The sequence below is a fragment of the Lycium ferocissimum genome, chromosome 10 (assembly GCF_029784015.1).
Source record: "Lycium ferocissimum isolate CSIRO_LF1 chromosome 10, AGI_CSIRO_Lferr_CH_V1, whole genome shotgun sequence".
Lineage (NCBI taxonomy): Eukaryota > Viridiplantae > Streptophyta > Magnoliopsida > Solanales > Solanaceae > Lycium > Lycium ferocissimum.
In genome coordinates this window covers 13,428,733-13,445,069 of record NC_081351.1, presented here as the reverse complement: position 1 = coordinate 13,445,069, position 16,337 = coordinate 13,428,733, and the positions used below count along the sequence as shown (strand labels likewise).

The 16,337-nt window shown below is 32.7% G+C and overlaps 1 protein-coding gene across 1 annotated transcript; it reads left to right on the top strand.

The window, feature by feature from the left end:
• The first annotated feature begins 481 nt into the window (after nucleotides 1–481).
• On the top strand, nucleotides 482–4,765 carry LOC132032519 (protein ETHYLENE INSENSITIVE 3-like). Its single transcript, XM_059422150.1, has 2 exons — nucleotides 482–640; nucleotides 2,288–4,765. Exon 2 carries the CDS (start codon nucleotides 2,411–2,413, stop codon nucleotides 4,241–4,243), a length of 1,833 nt encoding a protein of 610 aa, XP_059278133.1. The 5' UTR covers nucleotides 482–640; nucleotides 2,288–2,410; the 3' UTR covers nucleotides 4,244–4,765.
• The last annotated feature ends 11,572 nt before the right edge of the window (nucleotides 4,766–16,337 follow it).

Here is a 16,337-nt window from a genome sequence, read left to right as displayed (position 1 = left end):
TTGGGCGCGATCTCTGAAGTCTTTCTTCAAATATTGATACGTATAAAAATACTAAAACATAGCAAAATAATATACGTAACCATATAAAATATATTTGGACATATATATTCTTATCTCGCACATCCGAAAAGATTATTTCCATAATCAATACATGTAATACCTAAAGTCCTTAAATACACTAAAACTTAGCAAAATACTAATAGTAACCATATTTCTACGTATCCTTATAATAATGCATACCCTTTCTAATCATCCCCTCTCATCCCAAAGGACCCTCAAAGGCTCATAATATAATAAGCTCAAAAGAAGCAAAAAAAATAAAAAATAAAAAAAAGTTCATTTGGTTTAGCTTTTATTTTAGCCAAAAAAAAGAAATGAAATGACATCTTTCACCTATCTCCAATATATCACCACCGCCACAACAAATAATATTCATTTCAATGTTTAATAAAGTACTATTTAATAAAATACTATATTAAAATACTATATTAGTACTATAACTTCCATTTGTTCTCTCTTTTTTAGTGCCTCCCTCTCTCTTTCCCTTCTATACTCTTGAAGGGTCAATTATTCTCATAATAGAGAACAATCGTTGAATAGACTTTTGCAACCAAAAAAAGAAAAAAAAAATTCCTTTGAGGTATTCATCTTGTTCTTGTTCTTGCTTTTCTCATTTGTACAGATAGTTTTTTTGAGATTTTTATTCAGTCTCATTTTAGTTTTCTTGATTTTTGTATTCATTTTTTTGATCTTGGTCTTGCTATTAACTTTTTATGTTATATGTTTAGCCTTGTGCTTAAGTAAAAATTTGTGGTTTTGTTTCAAGATTGGATTTTTCTTTTTCTTTTTTTTGTTTTTCTTCTTTTTGGTGAATTGTTTTAGTTGAATTTTTTTTTTCATTTTTTTTATCTTGGTATATGCTTAGCCTTGTGTTTTAGTAAAAATTGGAGGTTTTGTTTCAAGATTGGATTTTTCTGCTTTTTTTTTTTTAATTGTAAATTGATATGTGAGATTTTGTTTGACTTCACTTTTTATCTTGGTTTTGCTGAATAAATTTTTATGTTATATGTTCAGCCTTGTGTTTCTGTAAAAAATGGAGGTTTTATTTCAAGATTGGATTTTTCTGTTTTTTTTTTCCTTTTCTTTTTGGTGAATTGTTTTAGTTGAGTTTTTTTTTTCTTGACTTTTGTCTTCTGAGATTTTGTTTGACTTCATTTTTTGATCTTGGTTTTGCTGAATAACTTTTTCTGTTATATGTTTAGCCTTGTGTTTAAGTAAAAATTGGAGCTTTTGTTTCAAGATTGATTCTTTTTGCTTTTCTATTCTTTTTTTATTTTATTTTTTTATTTTTTAAATTGTGAATTGATATGTGAGATTCTGTTTGACTTCGTTTTTTGATCTTGGTTTTGCTGCATAGCTTTTTCTGTTATATGTTTGGCCTTGTGTCACAGTTAAAAAATGGAGGTTTTGTTTCAAGACTGGATTTTTATTCTTTTTTTGGGTAAATTATTTTGGTTCAATTTTATTTTTTACATCAAGTGATAAATTTAACATATCAAATGAGTCCTATTTTTGGCCTTGTGTTTCAGTATAGAGTTGGAGCTTTGTTTCAAGATTGGATTTTTTTTTTTTTTTTTTTTTTTGGGGTGAATTGTTTTAATTGAATTTGTTTTTTTTGTATATTAAGTGATAAATCTAACATATGAAATGAGTTTTATGGTTTCTTCAGTTTTCTGGCACCAGATAGTTGTGTGTGTCAGTTACAAAGGTTTTAAGAAATCCTCCTCCTCCTTTATTATTTTTTTTTTATATATAAATATTTCAGATCTAGATATTTGTCAAATTTTGCTAGAAATGAGTTCTGTTAAAATGAAGTAAAGATCCTTTTTTTTTTTTCTTCATTTTTTCCCCCCCAAGATGATCTTGGTTTTTTTTACAAGTGATATGTACAAATCTAGTCTGCTTTTTTTTTGAAAAAAGTGCTTTATCACGGATGTCACTACTAACTATCTGCCAAAAGGGCCACTTTTTTTCTTTCTTAGCTTTTAGTTGAGCTCCATGTGTTTGTTGTGATCTTCACATGTCTTATTACTTTTTTTCTTTTTTTTTCTTTTGTGATTCAGCTATACAAAATTTAGTAGGTGCTTTTGATATTGATGTTTCACTAATTATCTTGACTAGATGACTTGATTTATTGGCTTTTTTATTTGAATTAAAATAGCCTTTGGTTGTTGCTATATGTAATCAATTTAAATGGTTCTTATTTTCCTTCTATTTGTATTTGCAGGAGGGAAGGTCATTATCTATTTGACCAACTAAACAATATCTTTGGGCCTATCTCCCAATTTATGTGAAGGGAATAGGTGTTAAATCCCATTTTGTTTCTTAAAGATTGCTGCGTTTTGCCAAGATGATGATGTTTGAAGAGATGGGGTTTTGTGGTGATCTCGATTTCTTCTCCACTCCGCTAAAGGAGGTGGAAGCCGCTGCTCCACAGGGTGATCCGGAGCCGTTGATGGACGACGATTATAGTGATGAAGAGATTGAGGTTGATGAGTTGGAGAGGAGGATGTGGAGGGATAAAATGAAGCTTAAAAGGCTTAAAGAAATGAGTAGTAAGGGCAAGGAAGGTGTTGACTCGGTCAAACAACGCCAGTCTCAGGAGCAAGCGAGGAGGAAGAAGATGTCGAGGGCACAAGATGGGATCTTGAAGTACATGTTGAAGATGATGGAAGTATGTAAAGCTCAGGGTTTCGTTTATGGAATTATCCCTGAGAAAGGAAAACCGGTGACCGGGGCTTCCGATAATCTGAGGGAGTGGTGGAAGGATAAGGTGAGGTTCGATCGCAACGGGCCTGCCGCCATAGCGAAGTACCAAGCTGATAACGCCATCCCTGGCAAGAACGAGGGATCTAATCCGATTGGTCCGACCCCTCACACCTTGCAGGAGCTTCAAGATACCACTCTTGGTTCTTTATTGTCAGCTTTAATGCAACATTGTGATCCTCCTCAGAGGCGATTCCCATTGGAGAAAGGCGTTGCACCTCCATGGTGGCCTAATGGACTGGAGGATTGGTGGCCTCAATTGGGACTTCCGAAGGATCAAGGTCCTCCACCTTATAAGAAGCCTCATGATCTGAAGAAGGCCTGGAAGGTTGGTGTTCTCACAGCAGTGATCAAGCATATGTCCCCTGATATTGCTAAGATTCGCAAGCTGGTAAGGCAATCAAAGTGCTTGCAGGACAAGATGACGGCGAAGGAAAGTGCAACTTGGCTTGCCATCATCAATCAGGAGGAAGTCTTGGCTCGAGAACTTTATCCTGATCGCTGTCCGCCTTTGTCCTCCGCTGGCGGTAGTGGAACTTTCACTATGAATGACAGCAGCGAGTATGATGTTGAAGGTGCCGTTGATGACCCTATTAACTTTGATGTTCAAGAGCAAAAACCAAACCATCTAGGTTTGCTGAATGCTAATGTCGATATGTTCAAGGAGAGGCTACCTCTGCAACAGCAATCTCATCCAATCAAGGATGAAATTATTGCCAACTTAGATTTCACTCGGAAGAGAAAGCCGGCTGATGACCTGACTTTTTTGATGGATCAGAAGATATATGCTTGTGAGTGTCTTCAATGTCCGCATAGTGAGCTTCGCCACGGATTTCCGGACAGATCCACTAGAGACAATCATCAGTTAACTTGCCCTTACAGAAATCCTTCGCAATTTGGAGTTTCAAACTTTCACGTGGATGAGGTCAAGCCGGTTTTCCCGCAACAATATGTCCAACCAAAGCCGCCTTCTCTGGCGGTTAACCCAGCTCCACCGCCTTTCGATCTATCAGGACTTGGGGTTCCTGAAGACGGGCACAGGATGATCAATGACCTTATGTCGTTCTATGATAGTAACGTACAAGGAAATAAAAGCTCAATGGTGGGGAATGTTGAGCAGCCTCGTCAACAACCTAGTGTTCAACAGAACAATTACCTACAAAGCCAAGGAATTGTGTTGGAGGGAAATGTCTTTGGGGACTCCAACATTTCTGCTAATCATAATTCCGTGTTCGCGCAAGGAGATCGGTTTGATCAGAGCAAGGCTTTAACTTCACCGTTCAATGCAGGCTCTAATGACAATTTCCATTTCATGTTCGGGTCTTCATTCAATTTACAATCCACCGATTACTCTGAAGGTCTTTCTGGGATCTCACATGATAGCTTGCCGAAGCAAGATGTTCCGGTTTGGTACTAGCAAGGAGATTGCCTCAAATGTACATCAAGTAGCCAAAGACTTTGTGCACATGGATATCACTTGTTTTCAAGAGGGAAGATCTACACACATAATTGATCTGCCCTAATCAGGTGGATTTGAATTGCCTACAGTTATCTCAGTTTGGTTTTTCTTTTTACCGTGTAGTTGTAGAGGTTGGAGGGTTCTGCATGGTGTAATAAACAAGGAGTAAGAGACGTCCTCGGATATTCGCCATGCTGGTTAGAAAGAACTTATAGAACTTTTTAAATAAGGTAGCTGTTGTTTTGTTTTCGTATAATTCTGTATAGGTTAGCTTTATCCGATAATCGATGTGTTTAACGTTTCTTGAATAACTGTACTTCATCGGTGGTTCGGAGACTTGTCAACTCTTTTGTGCCTATGGCTGGTTCTGGCTATGCCAAGTATAAACTATTACGGTTCTCTGCAGGTGTAGGTCTTCTTGTTAAGTACTGTTGTCATGGTTGTGTGATATGTTTTTAGCAATAAGGCTGTGATTTAGGAGTAATGTGTTCTACTACATGATCTATTTTGCTTTGTCCTCTTATCTTCAAATATGTTTCAGTGTAATTTGATTTTGATGATTTCATAAATTATTGTTTGGTTTGTGCTATACAGTAGTAGAGTTTTTTTTGTATCTGGTCAAATTTGTCAGTCTTTGTGGATTGCTTCTTTATATGTTCTTTCTAATGTGCTATAGAATATCCATCACATATTATTTGCAAATGACCACTTCTTCCAGGATAACCAGTCCTTAATCCCCCGACGCCCCCTCCCCACACTGACAGACACAGAAACATCAAGAAATATACAAATAAGAAGGCCCCACAAAAGAAGATAAAATCAATAATCTCAAAAATATCAAGAAATATACAAATAAGAGGGCCCTGCAAAAGAAAGATAAAAACCAATAGTTTTAAGATCAGCTCGGTGGATAGAGTTAGTCGATACTTTTATTAGTGGAAGGTAGCATGTATTTGGTAAGGTAGTCGAGGTATGTGGAGCTTTGACACCAAAATCAATAATTTCAAAATCCGAATGGTGGACATAGTTTTTTGATACTTTTATTAGTAGAAGATAGCATGTACTTTGTAAGGTAGTCAAGGTCCGGGCACGTGCGAACTCTAAAACCACAATCTAAAGGAGTTATAGATGAAATTAACCAGCTATCACAAAACAAAAGGGAAGATTTAAGAAAGGAGTATAAAAGCTATTTTACTGTAAAGAAGATAAGGCGATTGCCACAAATTACTTAGTATTTTTTGTGAGCTCAACCTTGGATCATTTTGTTCGAGGAAAGAACCAGAGGACTTTACTAGTCAAAATAGCAAAATAGACTTTGTCTTTAAGAGTAATTTGCATGCCTTAATTAGATAGAATTAGTTGTCCTTGCATCTTAAAATGGTAACCTAATCCCTAGAAAACAATAGCTAGGTAATCTCTATCTAAATGAAGTTTCTCACATTCTTCTTAAATCCAATCTGAATAATATTTGAGAAATCTTCAAGAACTAACGGTGTACGATATTCAATGGATGATAGGGTGTGCCATTCTATCTTTCTTTACAACTTCAGTTCCTCTTTCGATGTTAATTTTTTTTTTTGAGCTCTTCAATCGCATCCAGAAAGAGAGAACAAAAAAAGAAAAAGAAAAATTTAGACAACGTAATAACTCAAAGCACAAGTAATATTGTCCGCTTTAAATTTAGACGTTGACAACTTTAATTTAAAATGCATTACCAGAGTTTAAATTTGGAAAAGAGCCAAAAAGTTCCTAACGTATTGAAAATGGTTTAAATTTGATCTCCTTCCACCTACTGAACCACAATTGCTTTTAACGCTAATTTTTGAATGGCATGTCTCTGCTACCTCCTATTAAACTCCAGTTGGCTTTTATGGTTAGAAAATGCCACTTCTTTTTAACATAGTTATGAGATGGTATATGTAAGACTTTAATTAAATAGGCGATAATATTAATTTATTGGTCCACATAGATAACTAATCCGGATTTATTTGTTCGGAAATGGTGGCTGGGGTTGAATTTTCAAAAGTCCATCATTGTTAAAGGATGAAAAAGCTGAATTAAACCTAGATCTGGAATCGATTAGAGCTTATTTGCATTATTTTTGAACAAAAAATTGTAGCTCCAAACGAAGGTATTGTTGTCGTTTGAATCCATTCAGTCGCAAAATGAAGCATCGCTGAAACTTTTTACGAACAAATGGTTTCTAATTATTTTGAGTTGACCCAAATTGATCGGATTATTTATGGTTGGAGCCATGTGGACTAATAAATCAGTGTCACCCATTTAATTAAAGTCCCACTTGTGTTATTTCATAATTCCATTAATAGGAGGACACTTTTAACCCCAAAATTAATATTAAGGGCAATTGAGGTCAAATAGGTGGGAGGAGTGAGTATTTTTAACGCCAAAACTGACATTAAGGGAAAATTGAGGTAATAGATGGAAGAAGGACATTTTAAATATTTTCAATAGAGATATTTTAAACCCTTTTCCGATTTTAAATTTGCGTCCTATATTCAATGTTCTCTCCGTGGTTGACCCACGTAAACTTTTCTCTTTTATATTGATTGAAAGAGTCAAGAACTTGAAATTTGAGTAGCAAACGTAGCATGTGAAAAGGAAAATTATATAGAAAGCATTTTCACCATTTTGAGTAATTCCTAGTCATTTCTCCACAAAGTCATTAGTTTTGCTTTCAACAACAAAAATTGGAGTTGACCAATGTATATTTTTTTATATTTTATTAGAAAATCAAGGAGATACGAAAACAGAAGGTGAATAGGAAACCGTTTGACTTGAGCAACTATGTAAATGCCTATTTCTCTTTCCCAAGGAGGATATCATTTGAGTAAACCTAAATGTTAATTTTCTTTTTCTTTCTCTTTTCTTTTTTTAATTATTAAATTTGCATTATTGTGAATCTCATTATCAAAGTCAGACTAGGGAAAAAAATTCAGAGGCTCTAAGAGGCACCTATATACCTTAGGTTTATTTCACAATGTAAATGATTTCTGAATAGTTTAAACCTAAAAGATTTTTCATTTTATATATAGATATTTTGGACCTAAATCAAGAGACTTCGTGACAAAGTGAACTTGAAATATAGGAAAAGATAAAATTTAAGTCTTGAGAATAATAAGCTAACTAGTACAATATTATAATTATTATTCATGTGGTTCATTTTTCCATCTTTCGGAAACAGCCGTCCTACCTTGGTAGAGTCGGAGTCTCGCACACTCTACCCTCCCTGCACCTTCACGTTGTGGGATTTCACTGGGTTGTTGTTGTGGTTCATTTTTCCTTGAAAAAAAAATAAACCTATAAAAAGGTGCTTGATTTTCAAATTTCTTTTACGTTGATTGAATTTTAAAGTGCTAAGATTATCTTTTGATCAAAAATAAAAGATTTTGGGGTCAGATTTACCTTGCGTCAATTGGTGTCACGTGAAACTGCATCATTGATATTATTTTTGTTGCTAAATATGTATATATAATAATAAACGAATAATAATAATATATATAACTCACTGCTACATTTCGTTTGAGAGGCCAGGGTAAAAATCCTATTGATATAGACGTGTCATAGAAAATTTCAACCTTTTTCTTTTAAAATTAAGAAAATTTTATAAATTGCTATAGTTTGGAGCGTAATTACGGAATGTTAGCAAGCTTGAACTGCACCATTAACCAAATAAAGAGCAAACAAAACTAATTGATTTAGATTTCATTCTTGAGTTAAAATTGACAATAAATAATTTAAAGCATTTTGAAATTTGATTATTGAAGCAAACTTAAACCCTAAATTTGAAAAACTTCTCATTCTCGATCAATAATTTGATTTTTTTTTTTGGGTGATCGGCTGCTGCTTGATTCTGATAAGTTCTCTCTCTCTCTCTCTCTCTCTCTCTTTTTTTTTTTTTTTTTTTTTTCTTTCTTTCTTCTCCTTTCTACTAGTTGACATTTCTTGCTGGTTAAATTCTATGAATTATTTAGGGTTTATCTAAATTGATTTTAATGAAGAGATATTATTCTAAAGCATTTTTCAAGCTTCCTGAATCAAGTTCAACATCTCAAGATTCATCTAACTCGAAAGAAAGGGTCAATGAGCCGGAACAACATCTAAGCAAAGGAGTTGATTTAAATTACTTAAAGGTTGATCCTGGGAAAAGATTAGCAGTACTTTGAGAATATTATCCGAATGACAATATACGATGTGATTCCAAATGATTTATTATTCATTTTTCTGTTATATGGTGATACGCTCATGAAAAATTCCTGCATACGCCCGACAGTCTCAATTCTAGCATTGGAATTAGATCTTTCATTACAAAGCGTTTTACTTCCTTATGTGGGCCTATCCAATGCGATTTTAGAGTAGTCGCACTAGTGGCTTCTCCAAACGGTTAAACCGAAAATAAAAAATTACAAAAAATAGGTAGAATTTGAACAAAATTGTGGATGTAGTGATAAGTCTCAATCCCAACAAACCAAAGACAAAAGAAAATAAATTAATTTATAAGCTCATGTCAAGTATTTGGAAAGCACAAATCTACGATGTGAAGCAACATTTTCTGGCAAGAGAACATGTAGGGTTTGTAGTAGAGATGCCTGTATATGCATGCATCTATACATTTTTCTTGGCGTATTAACAGGTCCACTACGAAAAAAGCTACAAATTACATCCTGTGTTATGCACTGATAATGTAAAATATTACTACTATTATATTATCAAGTTAAGTTAGATTTATAATAACAAGGAACTCTTCCTATCAAGCTCGATATGATAATCCAAAAAACAAAACAATGATTTGCTACAACAAATTAAATTGAATTGCCGCACTAATAGTATAATTTTTTCCCACTATTAACGTATACAACTTAAACTCTAAAACACCCTTTCTTATATATGTAGATTCAATAAGTAGTGCCCGAGACACATTCATGTGTATGCTATCATGGACAAGTAACTGTCCTAAAAATATTAGACAGGTTTTATTGATTTGCTAAATATCTAACCCATTTCTTTATATTTGTTTAATCTTGTTGAATTAGTTTGTCTTAGATCTTTGATGAAATAAGGTTTACTTGCAAATGAACGATCCACTAGTAGGGAAATTATCTAAATCTTCTACGTGGCGAATAGTGAGCCCTTCCATTTAAAATATTTAACGAAAAAAATGAAGCAATAATTTGCTTTGTTGTAATAAATTGAATGTAGAGTGATGTATACTTCAATTATCGTAATCAAGTTCATTATTTTATTGTAAGAAGTCCAATGGTAGGAGAACAAATTAAGAGGTTCTATTAATTTATATTAGTTGTAATAATTTTTTTGTTAGATTTTTCATTTTCTAAATTAGATGGTAATACACTAGTGAAATATATTATTCTTTAGTTACATGATCCCTTTACTGAAAAAAAAAAATGTAGTTCTCTGCACGATCTTTAATTTAAAATCAGATGGGAAGTCAACAAATTAAAAAGGAGAATACTGTAATAAAAAACCCCACCCCCAATTTTTGTTTTAAACATTTTTTTTTTGTTTTACCTTTTCTCTCTCAATTACATTCTTTTAACTTAATTTATGTGTGTCTAATCCCATTTGTTTTGGCATATAGGATAATGAAGTTGTACCACATGAATATCCGATAAACAGTCATGATGGTTGTGATTGGTACGAAGGAAAATATTTTTCACCAATAATATATATATATTTTTTTGAAAAATAGGTAATTTTCTTATTTATTTTTGATATTTGATAAGTAAGTAAGAACATATGTGTCGAAAATATTTGTATATAATCTAGACAAACACGTGTGCGTGTAAATGATGGGGTTGGGAGCTATGGCATTGAGGTGCATTTGAGAGTCGGGAGAAGCTGAATGCCATTTATGGACGAACTTAGCTTGTTTTTTCTACTTTCACTAGGAAAGTAATTTTTCTCATTTTAAGAATTTTGTTTTCCTAAGAAAATGTTTTTCAACAACTCTAACCAAATCAAACATGAAAAAATTACATAAAAAGTATTTTTGTACATAAAAAAAACTTAAGAAGCAAATGCTGTTGACTAACTCATTCAGGATATCCACTCATTTATATCCAATTTTCTTGTGATTCTATTGTTTTCTATGAGCTCCCCCCCCCCCCCCTTTTTTTTTTTTTTTTTTTTTTTTCTCGCTTGTTTAAGAGTCAAAGGACTTGAAATTGTAGGAGCAAAAAAGTATTAGCTAGCACGTGAAAAGATAATACTTAAAAAGGTACTTACACCATTTTGTGTAATTCTTAATCATCTTTCTCCCCAAAAAGTCTATATACTGATGTTTTCAACAACAATAATTGTAGTTTGCCTTGGAAAGTATTTTTTTATTTATCTAAAGCAAATCAAGGGGATATGGAAATGGACGCTGAACAGAAAATTATTAGTTGACTTTAACAACAAAAAATGTGTGCGTGTCATTTGAGTAACTCCTAAATGATCTTATTTTAGTCATTTTATTTATTTATTATGGAGGCAAATCACTCCGTACCAAGGGGATTCAAATTCGAGATCTCTGATTAAGGATGAATAAATACTTGACACTCCACGACAAGTCTTGCTGGCAGGGTTGTCTCAATAATATTGGGGGCCTAAAGCCAAACTTTAGAGACATTTTTATTCTTTTTTAAAGGAAAGAACACCATTTTTTATTTTATTTAAAGTCTATTTTTCAAGCTTTTTTAGACGTGAAGTTATTAATTACTGTTTTATAATTAATTACTGTTTGCGAACGCCATATTTTTTTTTATTTAAAGTCTATTTTTCTAGCTTTTTTAGATGCGAAGTCATTAATTACTGTTTTATAATTGATTTGTTCTAACAATTCCTTTTCAATTGATAATATAACTAATCCATCCAATCTATCTTGAGACATTGTTGATTTTAGATAAGATTTTATCAATTTTAATTTTGAAAAACTTCTTTCAGCTGAGACAACAATTATATATATAAAATACATCTTTAAGGAAGAAATGGGCCCCCAAGTGATTGTTTTGTTAGCCTTATAGTCGAGCCACCCTGCTTGTTGGTACTTTTCAAAAGTCATAGGGAAAATAAGTCAGTGACTCTAGAAACCACCTACCTTAGGTCTTCTTGTGATCATCACATTCACATATATAATGTGCTAATAAGTCCGTGTTGCCATATTGATGTTGGTTATAACAAATCAATGATTTATTCATATTTTAAGTTTTCCTATATAAATGAAAAGGCAAAATATAATGTTCTGAAAAAAAATAATCTTTCGTATAAAGAAAGTGAACTGAAATTATAATAAGCGAGATTGAAGTTGTAGTTCAATTAGGTGTAGCACCTGAGTGCAAGGTTCTAGTCCTTTCTTCTACCTTGTCTTCTTTTTTTGATCCCCATTTCCCTCAAAAAAAATTAAACTAGAATATCTTCATTTTGATTTCTCATTATATTCGTTATCCGGCATTTGTTTGGGCTGATATATCTGAATTCATGCCGAAAGTCCACTTTACGGGGGTAAAACGCTTCCTATCAAAGACAACTTTATTTTCAGGGTTCGGATCGAAACTTGTGATTGGATGGAGGAATAATTACCAAAGAAATTGGACGTTTTGCCCTTCAAATGAGTTGGTCTGTAATTTTTGGCCTTCAAATGAGCTGGTCTTTAAGTTTTGCCTTTCACATTCGTAACTTCTTTGATAGTGAGTAATATATATATGAAAGGCCTAAGTTTCTAATACGATTATAAACTTCACTTATGTAGGTCCAATTTTTATTGTTCTATGATCACATACATATGTTTATAACTAATTCAGTACAAAAATCAAACACAATCAAAATGAGTGATGTAGTAAAATTTAACCCTTGTTTCTTGCCCTCACCCATCCCCCACAAACAAAGGAAAAAATAATTCCTTAATATGGTCACAAGTAGACTTTGGAAGGTACACATCTTCAATGTGAAGTAACATTTTCTGGCAGACAAAGAACATGTAGCTAGATCTAGTTGTTTTTGTTACCTAGATATGCACTCACTCATACATGCCTCTATGCATTTTCTTGGACAATCAACAGATCCAATATCCAAAATAAAAAAAACAAAAAAACAAAAGACAAATGCATTTATATAAACTATGCAATAGGAACTGTCCTAAAAATACAAGACAATATTTATCGATATAGGCTAAATGACTAACCATTGTTTGAGATGTGTAAGGTACCTAGCCAAATGATTATTTTGGCATTGTATAAATTTCCGTTTCCCAATTGATTGTTCTATTCCATGTCCTTTGTCCTTTATCATCCCAAATCTTTCAATGTAAATTGCTGATTTCATGGAATTAAAATTTTTTTCGCCACACAATATAGGAACATATAAGTATCTCCCTTTGCTGCCCCCCCCCCCCCCCCCCCCCCCCCCCCCCCCCCCCCCCCCCCCCCCCCCCCTCCCCCCACCAAAAAAAAGTATCTTGCTCAAGTACTTACGTGTAGGGGTGTACATGGACCGTATTGGTTCGGATTTTTTCAAATACCAAATCAAACCAATTGCGTCGGGTTTTTAAATTTATAAACCAAATCAAACTAATAAAATTCGGGTTTTTTCAACTTCGGGTTTTTCGGTTTTTTCGGGTTTTTCTCCGAAAAAGTCTTCATACAAAACATATGACTTTTACTCCAAATATTTCTTTAGTCCTAGTAAGATAAAACTATATAATTAAGGTGTTTCTTAAGAAAATAACACAAAATGTGATATGGGTGATGACATCGTATTAAAATATTCAACAAAAAAGATAATAAAATCGGTTAAAATAATTATTACTAATTAATAAGCCATAAATAAAATAACTTTAATCTAAATACTAAGTTATGCAAAAATAAGTACGGCTAATAAGTATTAATTACATGACAAAGAAAAAAATTAAGCTATGTATTTTTATGCTATAAACAAATTATGCAAAACTAAAGAATAGATATCCAACATTACTGTCATTCCTAGTGTTAGAATTGAATTTCTTTTGTTAGCATTAGTGTTGAGCTGGTTTTGATTTGGACTTTATTTGAGTTACTAACATCTATGAGATATAAAACTTATTGGCATTCAAAATTCTAAGTTCAACCTTAAAATAATATTATAAAAGACAAAAAACTATGAAAAAATTTAAGAAATATTTTCAAATTACTTTACAAATAAATATTTTTATGTATAATATATTTTAAAAACTGAATACACGTAATGTCGAGTCGGTTTGGTTCGATTTGACTCTTTTTAGCTAAAACCAAACCAAACCAATTATGGTCGTTTTTTTTTTCCAACACCAAACCAAGTCAAACCAAATCACTAGTCGGATTTTTTTCTCGGTTTATCAGTTTGGTGCAGTTTGTCGGTTTTCTTTGTACACCCCTACTTACGTGTTATAGACTAAACAGGAGATTCCAATCCCAAAAACTAGTCTGATAGGTGGAAGAGTTCATTTAGCCTATAACTCATTAACGTTTTTTCCCTTTAACCGATGAGGAAGAATTGACGCATAACAAATCTTTCTTTGCCAAAAAAAAAAAAAAAACTATCTTCCTCAAGTACTAACGTGTTACAGACCAAACAAGAGAGTCCAACCCAAAAGACTAGTCTGATAGATGGGAGAGCTCATTTAGCCTGCGTGAATAGACTTACTCTGATATCAATGTTATAGAACAAACACGAGAGCCCAACCCAAAAGATCATTAGTCTGATAGGTGAGAGAACTCATTTAGCGTACGTATAAACCCATTAACATTTCTCCCTTTAACCATTGAGGGACAATTGACAGATAACATAGCGTCAGAAAAGACAAAAAAAATTTACAATCGTTTGCTCTTTAATTAACTTTCTCTAAGTCACAAGGATGTACTTTTGAATTGACTCCACTAGGGAAAAAGCTATAATCGTGGAAGGATACAATTAGTTTCTATTTTCCAGGATAGATACAATTATGTGTACCTGGACTCTAGAAGACTATGTAGTGGAATTAAGGAGACTATCATCATTGATATATATAATCCTCGTGTTTTTTTCCTATTTTATAAGGTGTATTTTGTTAATTTTGCTATTTAGAAAGACATGTAGATTGCCATTTTAATTGTATATTTCGTTGATGGTTACTACCATTATTTTTCTTTTTGGTACCTCAATATTTGTCTGCATTTGGAGCAATTTGTTGACAAGAAAAATTGAGGTCTATGCAAGGCACAACTCAAGAATGTGGAGCAAAATTTTCAGACAAGAGAACATGTAGTGCTTCAAAGAGAGTTGTCATTGTACACCTATATACCTATATATGCATGCATCTATGTTTATTTTTTTGTTGTTTTTGTTGTTGGCATATCATATCAACATATCCTATAGCAAAAAAGACAAAAAAGAAAATAAAAGGGAAAAAAAAATACAGATTCCTTCCATATATATATATATATAGAGAGAGAGAGAGAGAGAGAGAGATTCAAAAAGGTAGTGCTAAGGACAAATGCAATGTATATAGATAAAAAAGATTGCAATAGAAACTGTCCTAAGTATACTACACAGTTCCTGCTGTTATAGGCTAACTGGCTAACTATTTCTTTTACTTGTTTTTATTTATTCAATTAATTCATGTCCTAGCTTCTATGAAATATTTGGTTTCTTTTTTCAAATGATGATCAGGAAAATAATCTTTTTAGATGTTCTAATTGGCTAATAGCAAATAGTAATTAACAGATTCCAGCTCTTTCGTTTAAATTATTTAAATCAAACAAAATATAATATATTATAATTTGTTTTGTGTGGTAGGTTGAATGTAGAGTATGTTCCAATTCAGTTATCTCAAACTAAGTTATTATATACTTCCTTTTATAATTGTGGTGTCTAAGCTAGTTTGCATGCAGCTTGACTAATTTCATTACGTATTTGCTACCTTCCACCAGCATATAAATACCGATTATGTATCTTTTAGATAGCTATTCAGTTCAATCAACATCTTAATTGTTCTAAATTGATAAGAACTTATGGAGTCATTGCACATAAAATAAGTACTAATTAATGCATTCTTCATATTGAATACCGAATTAAGTAACATCTTCAAGTAGCTAGTATGAACAATGAAAGCAAATTTGCATGGCAAATATAAATGCTACTACAAGTTTGTAGATTCTCTGCCTTCTTAAGACGATTAGGTTTAGGATTCTAATCCCGATACAAAATTAAGGACTCTGTTTATGTAGTGTTTGATTTGATTACTGATATTAGTTAACATCAATATAATTTTTATACCAAAATCTTGGTATAGTAATAAAATATTTTGGTATTTACGTCAAATATAATTTTGAATATTTTAAATACACGTGTTACAAGTCTAATGTTATTATGAGGGAAAAAATGAACTAAAAACTAAAAATACCACTGCGTATGGGAAATTTCAACGAGAATATTACAAATATCCTCCTTTTCCGTCTAAAAAATACCCTCATCAATCGACAACCTTAACTTTGCAACTTAAAAACAGCCATGTGATATATTTTGATTTGCAACATATATTATTTAATTTAAAAATTAGACCTGCCCATTTCTTAAATAATTTAAAAATTAGACCCACCCATTTCTTAAATCCAACCCTCTCCCCCCCCTCACCCCTCTCCCCCTAAATAATCTGACCCGTTTCTTTCTAAATTCTCTTAATGCTAATTATCCTCTTTCTATGGGTGCTCTTTTAAACTGCATTTCAATTTCTTGAGAAAGACAATCACAGTCTATTTGTGTTGAGAGGATATTTATCACGCAAAACTTGCAATGATGTTTGGTGTGAAGAGGCCCTCAAGTTTGCAGGACTATTTTGCCATTGGCAAGAAGAAAGGATAAAAAAAACTATGAATTTGGACAAGTTTCTTTGCCATTACCCACCGGGTTTAACTAATTTCATTCTTTTGAGAATTTACTTTCCAAAAGCAGAATATAAAAGACCAGTAACTATGTTAAAATATGTCCCAAAAGGGTTTATCGAAATTGTCCCATTTCAATTGGGATTAAATAATTGTCCCAT